Genomic DNA, 14,756 nt, shown 5'->3' with positions numbered 1-14,756 from the left:
AATAGTACCTCCTGTCGTCTTATCTGGTAGTTAGACTAACTTAAATGTATTTATCTTTGTAACATACTTGTCTAATCACAATTAACATGCTTTGACAAAGACAAGACTTTGGCAAGGAAGGCCAGCAGACAATAAAGATTCAAATGATGGGATTTTTTTTTTAATTGAGACTTTTAAAGAAAGATTTTCCAGCAGAACATAAACAGATATGACTTCACACATTAGGTAAAGCAGTGCATCCATTAAAATCCGTTTGCATTTAATGAGAATTCTAGTCACACTAGTCAAAGTTGGGCCAATATTTTGATTTGTGACTTCATTCAAAGGTGTGTACAACTTAAACACTGGACTTCCAATGTCTTGTGTCTGAACCTGCTGCTTCACATGCCAACACTAATTCTGAACATACCATTTATTTTCATTATGTTAAATAAAAGTAAATCAAAGAGAAAAAAAATTATAAAACAAGAGACTTACCACCAATACAATTCAAAACAATCATTTACTTATACTGGCCAAACTCTCGACCAGATAGACTCCCTTCACTACTGGAAGCATAAACTAAAACCTGATTAGGAAAAAAAAGGACAAGAGCAGGTGTAAATTTGATGCTAACTCTAGGAAATTTTAAAACCTTGGTGTTTTAAATTTGAATCCCTAAAACTTTAAGTGGGCATTTAGAAAACTATTTACTGGACACAATTATGTGGACATTCGAGATCTGCACTTTACCATGAGAGGGTGAAAAGAACTCTTCAGAGGGAGAAGGGAGAAAAACTACTTGATAGGACAAGGCTTTTCAGACCATGACAATCAGTAGGCGCAAAAGATATTTACAGACAAACTCTTTATCAAAAGACCATCAGTTAATAATAAAAGAATATGGATCAGTTACATTTTATGCTCCAGTCCAGCAGACCAGCTTGTATTTGCGTTTACTATTGGGCTTCTTGTAGGGAAGTTATAACAAGACATGGGATGGACTGGATACAGACAGCCACCAAATTACAGATGTGGGTATTACAGTACACTCCACTACTGATCAATAACCAACCTCCATAATCCAAATGCAATCTGATGGATCTGGATACTAGAAAAAGTGACTCCATACAATATTTCAGTTATGTGTAGACTCTGGATCGGCTGCATTGACGATTAAAGCAAAGAAAGGAGGCAGGCGGGAGAACAGAGGGATCAAGGCAAGGACTGTGTGTAACACTAGGTTATTATAAATGGACAGACGGGTGAGAGAGAGAGACGGGGGGAGGCTGTGTGTGTCGTGGTGGATGGAGTTTGGTCTTCAGAGGTCCCCCATGTCCCTGTCGTCTGCCCGGCGGGCGTCCGACCTGCCGTTCATGCCGTCCCTCCTGTCTCGCTCCCGTGACCGGTCTCTGGATGAGCGCTCTCGGTCCCTGGACGACCTGCGTGACAAAACCACACGACTATTCAGGGAAATAACACAAATATACAGGTACAACAGAAAGGAACAGAAAACAAGATTTTATCTGTAGTCAAATTACAGGCTTTAACTGAATTCTCAAAAGCCTGAAGGTTTTTTTGGATTATGAGATGTGTGCGGGCAAAATCCTAACAACCAAAAGACATTAATTGTCCTCTGCCAAAAACACTAAATAAGCTCTGTCCAAGTACCATTATAACCACTTACATACACTGACAATAATACAATAATAATGTCTTAAACAGCAACTGTTAGGTTAAGCAAAAATTTATTATCATCCAACACAAACCTTAATGAGTTGTCTGGACTCAATCTTCTCACAAAATGCTGATCAGCTTTCAATTTTGCAAGTGTCTGAACACAAAGAGGCAACCCTAAACCTAGCAGCATAAGCACTTTCTCTGGAAAATAATTAAAAACCCAACATACAAGTTCTGACAAAACGCTTTCTAACAGTTTCTTAAAAGGAAAACAATGTTGGGGTTTGGTGTGAAACATGTAAGCTGTGATTACTTGTGTCTGGAGCTCTGCTCGTGGCTGTGACGGTGTCCTCTGCTGCGTGAACGAGATCGGCTGCGATGCCGCCTCCTTCTCTCCCTGGAGCGTGAGCGAGAGCGGCGCCTGTCTCGTGAAGAGGAGCGTGAGCGCCTCCTTCTACGGTCGCGAGAACGAGACCTGACAAAAATAACAGATGACACTTTCTAAGTATATAATTAATCTCATATCCCATTTGAGCAGAGCAACTGATTAAAAATAGTACACCACATACAGACTAACTGCATGGACGAGGTTGCTTCCTTACCTTCTATGCTCTCTGCTCCGTGACCTGGTCCTATAAAATAAGCAGATGACAACCGCAAGGTCAAACAGTTAAATATGCATTTGACACAACAATCCAACTTCCATAAATATGACCAGGATTTTAAGTGTCTTCACTCACCTCCTCCTCATCCTTTCCTCCTTCTCCCTCTCTTCTCGTCTCTTTAAGCGCTCCTGGTTTCTCTTCTCTTGCTTATCCACCACAGTTTTCTGATCAAAACAAAAAGAAGCTACTTAGTGAGAGTTAACACTTTGTCATTCAGCATTATTATCTTCAGTATGTGACAGGCTAGTGCACACCTTTAGCTGGTCCAGTTTCTCTCTGATCTGGATGAAGCCAAGATGAAGTTTCCCACCAAAATGGTCGGCCAAACGACGGTCATTGTCATGAAGTCCCAGGTAGGCAGAGCAGACCTCACACACCCGAAGCTTCTGTTGCTGGAAGCTGGAGGCCGGCATGGAGTTTCTGTATTCTTCCTGAGGAGGCAAAAGGAGAATGAAGATCTTGATGACTCAGAAGATGAAAGTATCATAATAAAAGCACCATATTCTGCTAAGCTTCAAATGCCTCCCAAACACTCCTTCCTCACCTCTGCGTCCTTCTTCCTAGTGCGGACCTTCTCCACTTCCTGCAGGACCTTCTGAGCCTCGTCCACGTTGCCCTCTGCTCCGAGCTGCTCAGCCTTGGCCAGGAGTTTCCCTATTTCCTCATTCAGCTCGTGCACCTTCTCTGCCTAAATACAGCCATAGCAACAGAGTTCACGTCAGGTGATGTCTAGCCCAAAGCACACTGATAGGGGAAAGTGAACATCGCATTAAAATGGTAAAGATCCAGGCTTCACAGCTTCTATTAATCTGTTGTTATTTACCTTTGCTGCCACTTCAGCACTGATTTCTTCTTGGGTCTCAGCCAGGCGCTTCTTGGCTAGTTCTGTCCTTCGGTCACAGTCAGCAATGAATGACTCCAGGTGATCCACCGCCTTTAGGAGTGAGAACATTTGTAAGTTACGAAAAAAGACTTGCGTATCTGACTCAGATGTTTATGGGTGTTACAAACCAATTTATCAAGGAGCTTGTATCAGAACTGCAACCTTATTTTGAATGTTCTCATTGAACTACTGTATTTTAAACATACAGATTCTGAAAGATTTGAGCTGAAAAAACAGCTACTTGGTCCTCAGTACGCATCTTTTACACTTAAAGTGTATATGTCTAACACAATGTCAGCCATCCCTTTGCCTTACGCTAATGGTTAATCTGCATTTTATTATGCTAGCTTACAATTTACAATCAGCACACCTATATTATTTATAGCAGGATATTACTTACATCAAGCTCAAAGAAAAGATCTCTCTCCTTGGATGCAATTTCATAATCTGCTCGTAGTGCCAGGTCATGGATCTTTGTGCACTCCCCCAGGTCCATACGCTGTCACCAAGACAAATGCAGACATGAGTACAACTGCAGAAACTTAAATATAAATAAATTATATTGCATTATATTGCATACATATTGCATGAATTATCTCAAAATACATATTCAGTTTCAGTTGCTTCTTCTTTCCAGTATTTTACTGAGGAGGGTGGTGGTATCCTGTTAAGAATCAAATGTGGTTTTAAAGCTTTCTCCACAACACTGCAACCAATTTTAGATGGTCTGAGGTTAAGTGTAGGCCACTTACGGTTCCAGACAGGATGTCATGTGGACAGCAGTTGAGAAGATGACTTTTGCAGACTCGCTCATCAGTGAACTTGACCCTCTGCCGCGTCTCATCTCCTGAAACAGTCCAAAAAAATAACCAGTGAGAATGACCTCACATACTTGGTAACAGGAGCGAAGTCTCCAGTGCTTTAATTTATATTATGGTAATTACATTACATTCCTTTGGCAAATGGGTGTCACTATTATTGTATTTAAATATTCTGTGCCCACATAAATGAGTAAAACACAATTATATTGTCGATGGTCAAAGTTTTCATTAAACTTCAATAATGTAAAATTACATTTCACATTAATTGTGTATTTGTGCCTCTAGTGGCTATAGAAGTGTGTGATACTTCCAATAATTTTTGGTCCTTACCTTACCCAAACCTTATTAAAAATGTGAAACTGTTAGAGGTTCAACTCAGTTTAACTTGTTATGAGACTGAATGTCCACTTTGTAAATGTGGAGCATCGAAGGACTGGGCTAAGAGGAGTTCAACACAACGTAAAAAATAAAGATAAGTGTTTCAGTTTTGTGGTGTCAAAAGAGCTACTTTGATTTTGTTTGCATGAAAGATGGCTATTGAGACTATGAATAAAAATTTAAAAGTTTCATACAAATAAACCAGCCAAGCCTTTTACAAATATGAAACATTGAAAGAAAATACAAAACAAAAACTGCAAAAATAAATCCAAGAAAAAAAATTTAGTTTATACACACTGCGATCTGCACCACATACTGTACCCTTCTGCATCTTCAAGACCTCAGCTGCAGAATTTTAAACCCGCTGTAGAAAAGTATAAATGGGAACAGTTTTCTTGCCCATACCTGTAGTAAGAAGTTGGGAGTCATACACAAGTCAGAGCGTAAACGATGTGTGAAAAGTGTTTGAGTGGACTGATTGCTAAAATTGCCTTCTGTAAACAGACGTGTAATGGAAAACTGCTCGTTTGGATTCAACGCGACCAGACGTCTTAGCTCAAGCTGCATATCACTATTCCAAATTGTAATTCTAGTGCCACTGAAGATTTAACCATTTGTATGATTTAAAAAAAAAAGGCTACAATGACTTCCGGAAGGCAAACAAATTGTTTGGATATTCATCATAACAGCTTTAAAAATTATGTGTGACTCACGGCTCGATGAACATGAGGCTTTTCTGCAACTCCTTTGCAGATTGATGTAGGCTGGCAAAGATACACTGAACCTTAATGAATAAAATAAAGGGGCCACAATTGTTCAGTTTGTATGCAACAAATGTATGGGAAGAATTTGATATCAATTTCATCACACATACACCCACAAACTCACAACACAAATGCACTCTTACTGTACAGACCGAATTATTAACTTATTAAAAGATGATCCACAGGGCTGCAATTTTATCCAAACAACTGTCAGAATGACACTGATTTATAAAATGGCAGGGTGGCATTAAGCTGCCATTTTCTGCCCACAAAAATCAGAGCAGACAGCGGATTTTACCAATTAATGTTTGTATCCAAATGGCTTTAAGCTACAATAACAGCTTTATTGTAACCATTTAAGATAACCATATATTTATCATTAAAAATAACTATTGTATTATAACTAAGCAATTAAAACAATACAGCCTGCATTTTAGGAGCAACCAGTTAAGACAAAATTAGTATATGTACACTGTACCCAAGACTTTTAAAATCAAGTGTGATTGTCTTTTCTTGAGTATTTCTATACTGCGTGAATTTACATTTGCATTCACTTAAATTTCCTGAAGCAAGTTCATTTTTATTCCCTATTGACAGCAGCAGCTACAGGTTACTTAGCTGATCAACATAATAAGCACAAATTGTATGATTAACTAAGATATGACGCAGTGTAATGAAATAAACTATCCAAGTGTATTTAAGTAGCTACAATTAGCCCCACCTGAAAACAGATAGACCACTGAAATACTGACAAAGCACTAGTATTAGTTGTAATACTTTAAAATACAGCTTTGGAAATAATTATTAGATTACTGACTACAAATTTATACCTCTTCCTTTGCGGTTCTCAGTGGAGCCATACTGTATCATCTTCTTAAAGTTGCAATGGACAGGTGTTTTGCTGATTCTAAGCCAATTACTCGCACTGCATCCCTCTTGGTTAAGCATCAAGACAGATATCTTCTTGAGTGATGACTCAGTATGGATTCTCTGTGGACTTTATATTTCAAGCTTATGGACAAAATAACAGTAGTCCCAAAAATGCTTTTGCCATTCAGTGTAAACTTTGATGTGTTTACAGTATCAATGCGTCATATAAGTATTTGATTATTATATTCATTTTACGTCTCTTAGAAGATGCTGTAGTTATTTAGCCAGCATAATAAACTTAAAACAAAACTACCAATGTTAAAAGACTGTTAAATAGACTTTGTTAAAAAAAAAAAACAAAAAAAAAAACTGGGAAAACACAACAACAGGTGGTCCAATTATTTCCAAAGCTGTAAATTGAAATAATGATAAGGGGCAACTTTAAATGTGAAATAAATTTTCTGAAGATATCTGTGGAATTACAATGTGGTAATATTACAAGGCATATTACAGGGCCTGACCTTGAGTATTTTTGCTCATCCAGTGTACCAGCTGAATATGTCGACTGTTAATGCGGCATGTACCGCTAATAATAGGCCTAATACGACGTCAAGCCCATTTGTGTGTTAAAAGCGTGTCAACTAAAAATATTATGAATTTTACTCAGTCGTGTTAAAATTAATCGAAAAGTGCCAGGTATAACTTGTATATCGACCAACAGTCATTAGCATGGCGCCTGACTGCTCCAGAACTTCACAATAAACATAACGCTAGCATTAGCTAACTTGGCTACTAGCTAAGATTCAGCTAGCGCTAAAAGTGTTAAACCGAAACTAAAAACGCATTTTAAACACAATTAGCCAATGTGGATGCAAACATTATATCCTAACATTAATCAATAAAGGCCGATTAAGTCTAATGATACTGTATTTAACACAGCCCTCTGCAGTACATCCATTCATGCAGGTCTGTCCATCACACGCCAACACCAGCCAGCCTCAGCTGTGGCTCCATCTTGGCTAGCTAGTTAGCTCAGCTAGCATGCTACGGAGACTCACCGTCCCTCGCTGTTCCCATGAGCTGGTCGAGCAAAGCTCTCATTTGAGCTTGGGCAGACATTGCTGTGGCTCTTCCGTCGGTAGCGCTATATAAAAAATAAGCAACTGAAAACAGTTCCTTAGTCAGTTTGTTGGGCTATTTGAATACTAATTTATCCGAGCATCCCCCCTCGCAGCTTTTCTCTGTTTTGTGAACTCGCCAGTTTCCGTTTAATATTACGGACATGACGATAGGGCCTCGTCCAACAAGGAAGTTCCGTTCAGTAGGGGGAGGGCTGCATGTCTGAAATTGACCAATAATAGCGTTTGAGAATAAGTAAATTGACCAATCAGAATACCATAAAGACTTCCGCAGTTTGTGCCCTGAATTTAGCCTGTCAGGCATTAGCTCTTTGTAGTATTTTGCCGACTAATAGCGCCCCTAACTACAAGTTATATATAGGTATGAGTTAGGCGGTGTTAATATTAGGGTTTTGTCGTGTTTTATGGCTTTCATATCGGTTGAGACTATACATTTTCAGCGTAGCACTACCTGACAGACAAGCTCAGGATACACATTCGCATCGCAGGTGGGCTTGCCTCTGAAATGTTTACGCAGCTAAAGTTGACAGGCCTGCTACTTCTGTTAGCCACACCAGTGACGAGAAACGAGAATCAAAAGTAAGAAAAAAAATTACCTGGTCTGCGTAAACTGTTGACTTGAGCGAAAACGGAAGGTGTTTTTGGGTTAGAATTGACCGTAGTGTGTTTCTGTGGAGCTGACTTCTCCGTTCAACAAGTTAGCAAACAAACCTAACCAGATGTCAAACTTTTCAATCCTGATCTTGCTAACATATCTGACACTGAGCTAGGCAGAGAAAACGTGTTAAGTAAATGAATATTAATTTCAGCATTTCAGTAAATTTGACAGCGCATCTGCTTGCTGTGTTTAGGTAACTAAGTTTCTGTGAAAAACCATTGTCACCTCCCCTTTTGACACCGGAGTAATAACCCTGTGGCAGCCATGATGACTGTTTATTGCGGGTTTGTTGTTTTTGTGTTGAGAAATCTCTGGAGTGGGAGCTGGCACGTCTGAATAGACAGGGATCCACAAAGGTTGATGCAGCAGAAACAGCTGGACTGACGGACACTGCTGCCTCCAGTATTTTTTCATGTGCTATATCTGTGAATGCCAGACAGTTTTATGTGCTGATTTGCAGATTTTGCAATCCACACAACGCTGGGACTGATAGGAGCACTCTGCAGTAAATTACAAAGATTTTGTCTCTGACTGTTTTGCATATAGTAAATGTCTTTCCACCTATCAGGCAGATCTGTGAGCCAGTAATGCATTGAGGCAGCGATGGAGACCACAGAGCATCCCACTGAGGGCGACCCCCTGAAGAGGGGAGAACATGGGGCAGAGACAGGGACAGCCCAGACAGCAACAGAGCTGAAGAAGAAGAGCTGCAAGGACGGCTTGCATTTTTCCAAAGGGACCCACTGGCGAACTGCAGTCTTTTTCCTGTCCTTGTTCATCTGCCTCATCATCGTGTTTGCCTTCTCCTTCATCCTCCCCTGTCCCGTGAGACCACAATATCTTATTACGTGGAACAGGACTTTCTCTGAAGCAGGTGTGTGTAATTTTTGCTTGTTTCATCTCTTGGCATTTTCTTAAACGTGACACTAACTGATTGTCCTTTCTCCCTCCCACCGCAGCAACATATGACTTCTTAGCTATTGAACATGCAAGCGACGACAAGGTGATGGATGTCATGTTTGTCCTCAAGAACACAGAAGTCACTCAGAACAAATCCTGTGCTGATGCAGGTATGAGGTGTTTCTAATTTTGATTCTAACTACGAGGAAATAAGTAGGATTGCTCGCTGTATAGCTGCTCTGTATCGTATGTTTTTTAAATTTAATTCACTTAAACTCTGTGTGTTCTCCAGGTCTGCCTTCGCCGTGTGTGTTTGTGTTGGCTGTGGATGGTACAGATGGAGAGACGCTGTGGGAAAGTCGACTGGAACCTGAGTTCCACTGGGCTCAATGTGGTCTGAACGTAGGAAAAGGGAGAACCTGGGACTGTCTGCTGTCCCATTCTGACAAACTCACAGCCATGGACAAACACACTGGTCAGTGACTCATTCAGTGTCTTTTAGCATGCTTCCTACATTACCTAATAGTTTTGTATTGTGCATATTATGCAGTCATAGCATCAGAACATTAATCTTACACACTCAAAATAAGTTATTTGTTCAGTCACTTTTTATTTTCAACTTAATTTAAACTGATGTGTAATTTTTTAGTCAGGCATTAAAAATCCCTCCCTGTGGATAATCTTTGTGTGATTGTATAGCATTTTAAATTACTCTGATATTGTGTTTTTGTGTAAGCATTACCTTTAACCCATTAACTGATTGTCTCTGGGTTGGATTTGTTATTTAAGTCACATGAACTGGACTGACTGGAAAAACCACATTTCTGTTTATGCAGTGGCAAGGACTAGATGACAGCTAACTTCCTACAGCACACACAAAAATTGAGGTTTTGATGCTTGGTCCAGATAATAACAAACTCTAGATACGGTCCTCTGTTGGTTCACTTAATGCCAATGTTAGAACCTTGGAATAACATTTGATAGCCACTCGTCCTTTAAGCAGCAGACCAGAGATATCATCCACACAGCTCTAAGATAATGCTCAACTTTAATGAAAAAAAATCTGGACTACTGTGGCTCTCTTTTTACTTACTTTATTATAGTATTTAATATTTATTTTAATGTCATTACAAATTATAATTGTGCTTGTTTTAGTATTTATCGTTTCACTATTTTATATGCACTCACATATATATACATTGGCACTTTAATAGCTTTAAAATTAAAAGTTTGTTCTTTTATTGACATTCTAATGAGATCATTTTACTCATTATATTTGTATTTTATATATGTGGTTTATTTATGGTTCTTAAATTTTAGCAGTTTCATATGAGCTTGGCTTTTTTTAAATCTGCATTTCACTTATATGAAATTACCTCTTTTGTGGTAGATTTGCACTTCTGTTTATTTATCTGTTGGCCCACTGCAGTTCATATTCATACTGGTATGTTCCTAAACTTTGTACGTTTTACAAGATGGGCATGCATAGGGCTCTGATTTTTAAGTTTTTAAATTTATACCTGCAAGTCTTTAACTGGACACTTTGTGCTCAAGCTTTCAAAGTGCTGTAGAATTTAAAAACATTAGAGTTAAAGAGATAATTTAAAGCACCGTTAATACAAAAAAATAGTATTAAGAAAGCTGCAACACAGTCAGACTGAATGCTCTGCTCTTGAATGGTTTGTTTTCAGGTCATGTTGTTTGGCAGCAGCTTCATCCTACTGGTCTGCACAGCTCGGTGCCTGTTCTGAGTGTCCCTGATCTGGATGGCGACAAGGTCAGTGATGTGGCTCTGGTGGCATCTGACAGCACACAGGTAAGCTTCAGTGATGCTATTTGTTTACTTTGCAATAATTCATTGTTGTGACATTTGTTTCCTTTCTTATTTATCTTAAAGTGCCACTATTAAGCTATAATATACTTCTCAGTGTTTGGAATTTGTGTATTTTTGACAATCCTTCAGTAATAATCTACTGTAACTTTACTGAATCCCCACAGTTTTAATGTCACTTGTCATACCTGCAGACTCAGCTGGTGCTGCTTTCAGGAAAAACGGGTCTCCAGATCGGTTCCACAGTGGTTCTTGATTCCACACAGACAGCCAGTCATCTTCTACACTGCACTGCTGAAGGTTCTCACTATGTCCTACTACAAAAAGGTTTGTATCTGAAATCAGCCATGACAGTGACAACATATATGTAGTCAAACCAGTTAGATTCTTCCTAATAGGGGAGTGTAGCACTCTGTCCAAGTAGTTCACAAGTGTCAGGAATCTGAATTTTAGTTCAAGCGCTTTTTAGAACTAAAACTAAAAAAAATGTGACATTAAAAAGTCTTTACTGGATGTCTAGAAATCAATTGGATTTGATGTAAAAATCTGTATGTATGATTTTCATCTAGAATGGAACAGAAAATGTGGTTGATTAGCCGGGAACTAAAGAGCTGCTCACTGTGACATAAAAGTAGCAGAATATGAGCATGTTTTAGTCTCTTACTGTTGTGAAAAAGTAGTTTAATGTAATACATCTACAAAAGCATTTTTTAAACATCTAATTTTAGTCTTGGTGTTATTTCTGAGAGCAGATCTTATTATGAGTCATCCTGTCTTTACTCTATTTTAAGAAGCAATGATTTATTATGGCTTTTTTTGGTTCCCATTGCTGATAACGGGACAAGGATAAGTTAACCAGTTATGTGCCCAGGTACAACTGAGGGACAAATTAAAGGAAAACCCTACTGTGAGTGTATTAGTGAGGTGTTGGGCCACCATGTGCCGCAATAGCAGTGAGTTAGTGTGTATTCACTCACAGATACTGGCTTGTACGGATTGGCTCTGTGGAGGATCGCTGCCAAGGCTAAAGCAGGGATGGAGGCGGGCCTCAAGAAGGACAAAACCTGGGAGAAAAATGCCAGTGCCACGTCTGGCCTTGTACCCATCTATGAGTAAGAAGCAGCCTACATTAACCTCTTGGTTATCACTTCGACAAAACAGCTTGTTGTCTCTGTGATGCTTTTGAAATTACTTTGCAGGTCTGAAGCAGTGAGTCGAGTGCTCAGAAAAGAAGAAGCAGACGATTCATCCAACCTGCTAGTTGTGACCAACAAAGAGGTGGCTTTAGTTGATGGGCAAAAACTGCAGCTACTGTGGAGATTCAATACCACTTCAGTCCTCAGGTAACCCTTCTGTGTCAAAATACAAAGTAATATTCTTGATGTGAGTCATTCACTTCTAGTAAAACCATAAAAGCCCTATAGATAAATTCTGGTAATTTTTTGCGTTGGGAGAAACCAGCAACTATCAGTAACGTGTTTAATGTTGCTAGAATGAGGCTCAAATAAATCTTCTCCTCTCTGTTGTTCTTTCAGTGAGCCCTCCTTTGGTCACTTTAATAAAGATGAAATACTTGATATTGTGGTTGAGGAGGACATTGGCAACTACACAAAGAAGGTAAATTGGATTTAAACTTTATAAACACTGCTGTGTTTTATTTTCCACACCCTGCCTGTCTCATATGGGAATCAATTTGAATCTTACAATAACTGCACCACTTTCTGTCTTGTAATTAGGTGATAATTCTGGATGGGAAATCTGGTGGAGTGCTGTGGGAAGTCAACCTTTTGGCCAGTCCTAATTCACCGAGACCCACCTCAATACACACCACTAACTACTTCTCAGTCTTTATGTTCTGGGGAATGATGCCCTCAGAGTTCAACTCAACTGTAAGTATCCACCTTAATTAAAAGGCGCATTTCATAGTTTCTCCATGGGTAAAATTTGGTTACAAATTGCCATCTGACAACTCCAACGTTTTCTTCCAGATACCATTAGCTGGTGACCGACGTTCTTACATGCTGCTTCCTCTGTATTCTAAAGTTCTCCTCGAGTCCACTAATGTCATGGACCACATCGTAACATTCAAAGGTGCTTTTTGCTTTTGTATTGACTTTGTTCTAACGTAGTTGTATGATCAGTGACACGTGACTGCGTGGTTAGAGGGAAACATGGGGATCAGCTCTTTTGGTGACTGTTTGTTTTGTGGCGCTATCTTAGCTACGCTGATGGAGCGAGGACGCCACGCTGCCTACATCCTGCTGACCGGTCCGGTGACGGAGGGAGCTGAAGGCACCGTGGTCCTCAGCAAGCGGAAGCTAAAGCAGGATGTCCCTGACAGCAAAGTGCTCCGTATCGGCACCGGTGGGACTTCCGAGAGCAACGAGGACATCAAAGAGACCTTCAACCGACTTCGCTTCAGCGAATGGTGAAAGGACCAACTGTAGAGTGCAGTTTATGTTAAAACTATTCTGACTTCCAAAAACAAAAGTATGTGCACTTGTTCTGACTTTCCAACTGCTGACCGCCAAAGAAATTCCTTTGTGTTTCGTGAACTTTAGGACAGAGTTTTTCCATTAATCTTCCTTGGACAAACTGGGCATTATCTATCTTCACTGCATATCAGAAGTTTAAATTTATCCAGTGTCCAAAGAGCTGCTGTTCACTGACAATCACTCTGCACAGATTGCTGTTCTCCTGCTGATAAACCCATCAAACCTGCCTTGCTGTATTTTTTCTCGCACTTTTTCGCATCAATGCAAAGCTCTTGAAATTTCTAGAGGCTGGATTATCATTTGGATCTATGCAACTGCTTGACATCCTGTGCCTTAAAAGGTAGCAGATGCAGACCACTGCAGTGGCTAAATCCTGAGTATTTCAAATTACAGTCGCCTTACAGGAACGGTTTCGCTGTGATACGGTTAGTTTAGTTCTGTAAATCTGACACATTTAAACCTGAAATACAACAGAAATCATATGAAACTTAACATGACATTCTTTGTTACGTATTCTGTGAAATATCAGTAAGGCAGTCTTGTTGTAAATGGTACTGTACATGTCTGTTATGTACTTAATCCAAGATGCTGTAACTTTGTGATATTCTTCTGCGCACACATACTAAATCTCCGCTCAATGCTGAGTTTCAAAGGTTCGCTATAATACTGACTGTTTGCTGTGGCTTTACGGCTCCTATAAAGCTGTTTTTTCTCAGTGATTTATATAAGATACGTGAAAATGAGGGCCTTGTGTTTGCTGAGCATTAATATATTGAACCTGTGGAGCGGGCTTTTAATGGAGCCAGCTTTTCTTTCTGACTTGTCCTGAAATGTTTGAATTTGAGTTATATTAAACATTTTTAAAATAATGGCTTTTCATTGCAATGTCTCGATATCGGCGCAAGTACAGTAAAACTTTGTCGGGCATCTTTCTAACTGTATCAAATGAATAGTAGAATGGGTGGAAAAGGGAGCCTGGAGGACACTTTCATTCAGCACAGCCGTTTATTGTGCAAACAGACTAACCTTTCATCTGTCTTCATCAGAGTCAGAGACAAGCTGAGAACCACAGAGAACCCTGTTTCTCTTAGAAATGTGGGCCACTTTGCAAAAGTAGACTTAGTTATTTGAAAAAAGAAATCCCCTTAGTCTGCTTCATATTATTTATTAACATGCTGTAGATTTAGAGAGAGGCACTGGCTCAAAATATTTTCCCTGGGTTCACCACAAGAGCAGAATTTTGATTATTCAGTAAGGGGAAATGCAAATTTTCACCAGTTTTCAAGTATTTTTCTTGAAAAACAGGTTTCCTAAACTTCCTAAACCCAAAAAATACACTGTTAAAAAAATCCTCTAAAAAGTTCTGAAAGTCAACAAACGGTAGAATACTGTGATTTTCAAAAGCAGAATAACTAAATAAATAAATAGAACAGCTAATATCTGTAAAAATAATGTTTTTGTGATGTAAATACAGTGAAATTATAAAAAACTAATATTTATTTAAAAAACAGTTTTTAGTCAACATGTAAATCAATACTTTTATTTCTCTGATTTTCTAGATAATTTCCTTTTCCAACCCTAATAGACATAATTTTTTTAACCTGTAAATTTTTTTTCGATTAAAAGTAATGTAATTTTAAGAAGTAGCATTTTTAAAAATGCAGATTTTTTATGTGTATATTACAGTTTGGGC

The 14,756-nt window shown here is 39.0% G+C and overlaps 2 protein-coding genes across 4 annotated transcripts; one reads left to right on the top strand and one right to left on the bottom strand.

Moving 5' to 3' along the window:
• Positions 1 to 138: 138 nt before the first annotated feature.
• luc7l (LUC7-like (S. cerevisiae)) lies at positions 139 to 7,323 on the bottom strand. Of its 3 annotated transcripts, none has more exons than XM_023291423.3 (10): positions 7,099 to 7,323; positions 3,960 to 4,054; positions 3,608 to 3,706; positions 3,148 to 3,258; positions 2,869 to 3,012; positions 2,579 to 2,755; positions 2,400 to 2,488; positions 2,262 to 2,291; positions 1,973 to 2,134; positions 139 to 1,421 (listed from the first exon to the last, which is right to left on the bottom strand). In XM_023291423.3, exons 1-10 carry the CDS (start codon positions 7,157 to 7,159, stop codon positions 1,301 to 1,303), a joined length of 1,089 nt encoding a protein of 362 aa, XP_023147191.1. In that variant the 5' UTR covers positions 7,160 to 7,323; the 3' UTR covers positions 139 to 1,300. The 3 variants fall into 3 exon arrangements, with proteins under 3 accessions (XP_023147191.1, XP_054860615.1, XP_023147192.1); XM_055004640.1 differs by having other exon boundaries at positions 3,960 to 5,190; positions 7,099 to 7,321; XM_023291424.3 differs by lacking the exon at positions 7,099 to 7,323 and adding an exon at positions 5,120 to 5,182.
• A 275-nt stretch (positions 7,324 to 7,598) lies between these two features.
• fam234a (family with sequence similarity 234 member A) lies at positions 7,599 to 13,932 on the top strand. The gene is made up of 12 exons (XM_023291406.3): positions 7,599 to 7,758; positions 8,406 to 8,711; positions 8,797 to 8,907; positions 9,030 to 9,212; positions 10,429 to 10,553; positions 10,763 to 10,895; positions 11,548 to 11,680; positions 11,768 to 11,911; positions 12,104 to 12,185; positions 12,305 to 12,457; positions 12,557 to 12,659; positions 12,789 to 13,932. The coding sequence occupies exons 2-12, from the start codon at positions 8,441 to 8,443 to the stop codon at positions 12,998 to 13,000; spliced, it is 1,650 nt and encodes a 549-aa protein (XP_023147174.2). The 5' UTR covers positions 7,599 to 7,758; positions 8,406 to 8,440; the 3' UTR covers positions 13,001 to 13,932.
• Positions 13,933 to 14,756: the final 824 nt, after the last annotated feature.

The sequence above is a fragment of the Amphiprion ocellaris genome, chromosome 18 (assembly GCF_022539595.1).
Source record: "Amphiprion ocellaris isolate individual 3 ecotype Okinawa chromosome 18, ASM2253959v1, whole genome shotgun sequence".
Taxonomy (NCBI): domain Eukaryota; kingdom Metazoa; phylum Chordata; class Actinopteri; family Pomacentridae; genus Amphiprion; species Amphiprion ocellaris.
Note: the sequence above shows the minus strand (reverse complement) of the source record. Positions and strands in the feature narration are given on the sequence as shown.

Coding starts and splice junctions, on each gene's coding strand:
- luc7l (XM_023291423.3), bottom strand. CDS start 7,159: ATGTCTGCCCAAGCTCAAATGAGAGCTTTGCTCGACCAGCTCATGGGA. Junction 4,055..7,098: donor CATGGGAACAGCGAGGGACG/GTGAGTCTCCGT, acceptor GGACTGTTTCAG/GAGATGAGACGCGGCAGAGG. Junction 2,292..2,399: donor GAGGAAAGGATGAGGAGGAG/GTGAGTGAAGAC, acceptor CTTATTTTATAG/GACCAGGTCACGGAGCAGAG.
- fam234a (XM_023291406.3), top strand. CDS start 8,441: ATGGAGACCACAGAGCATCCCACTGAGGGCGACCCCCTGAAGAGGGGA. Junction 8,908..9,029: donor CAAATCCTGTGCTGATGCAG/GTATGAGGTGTT, acceptor TGTGTTCTCCAG/GTCTGCCTTCGCCGTGTGTG. Junction 12,186..12,304: donor TTGGCAACTACACAAAGAAG/GTAAATTGGATT, acceptor TCTTGTAATTAG/GTGATAATTCTGGATGGGAA.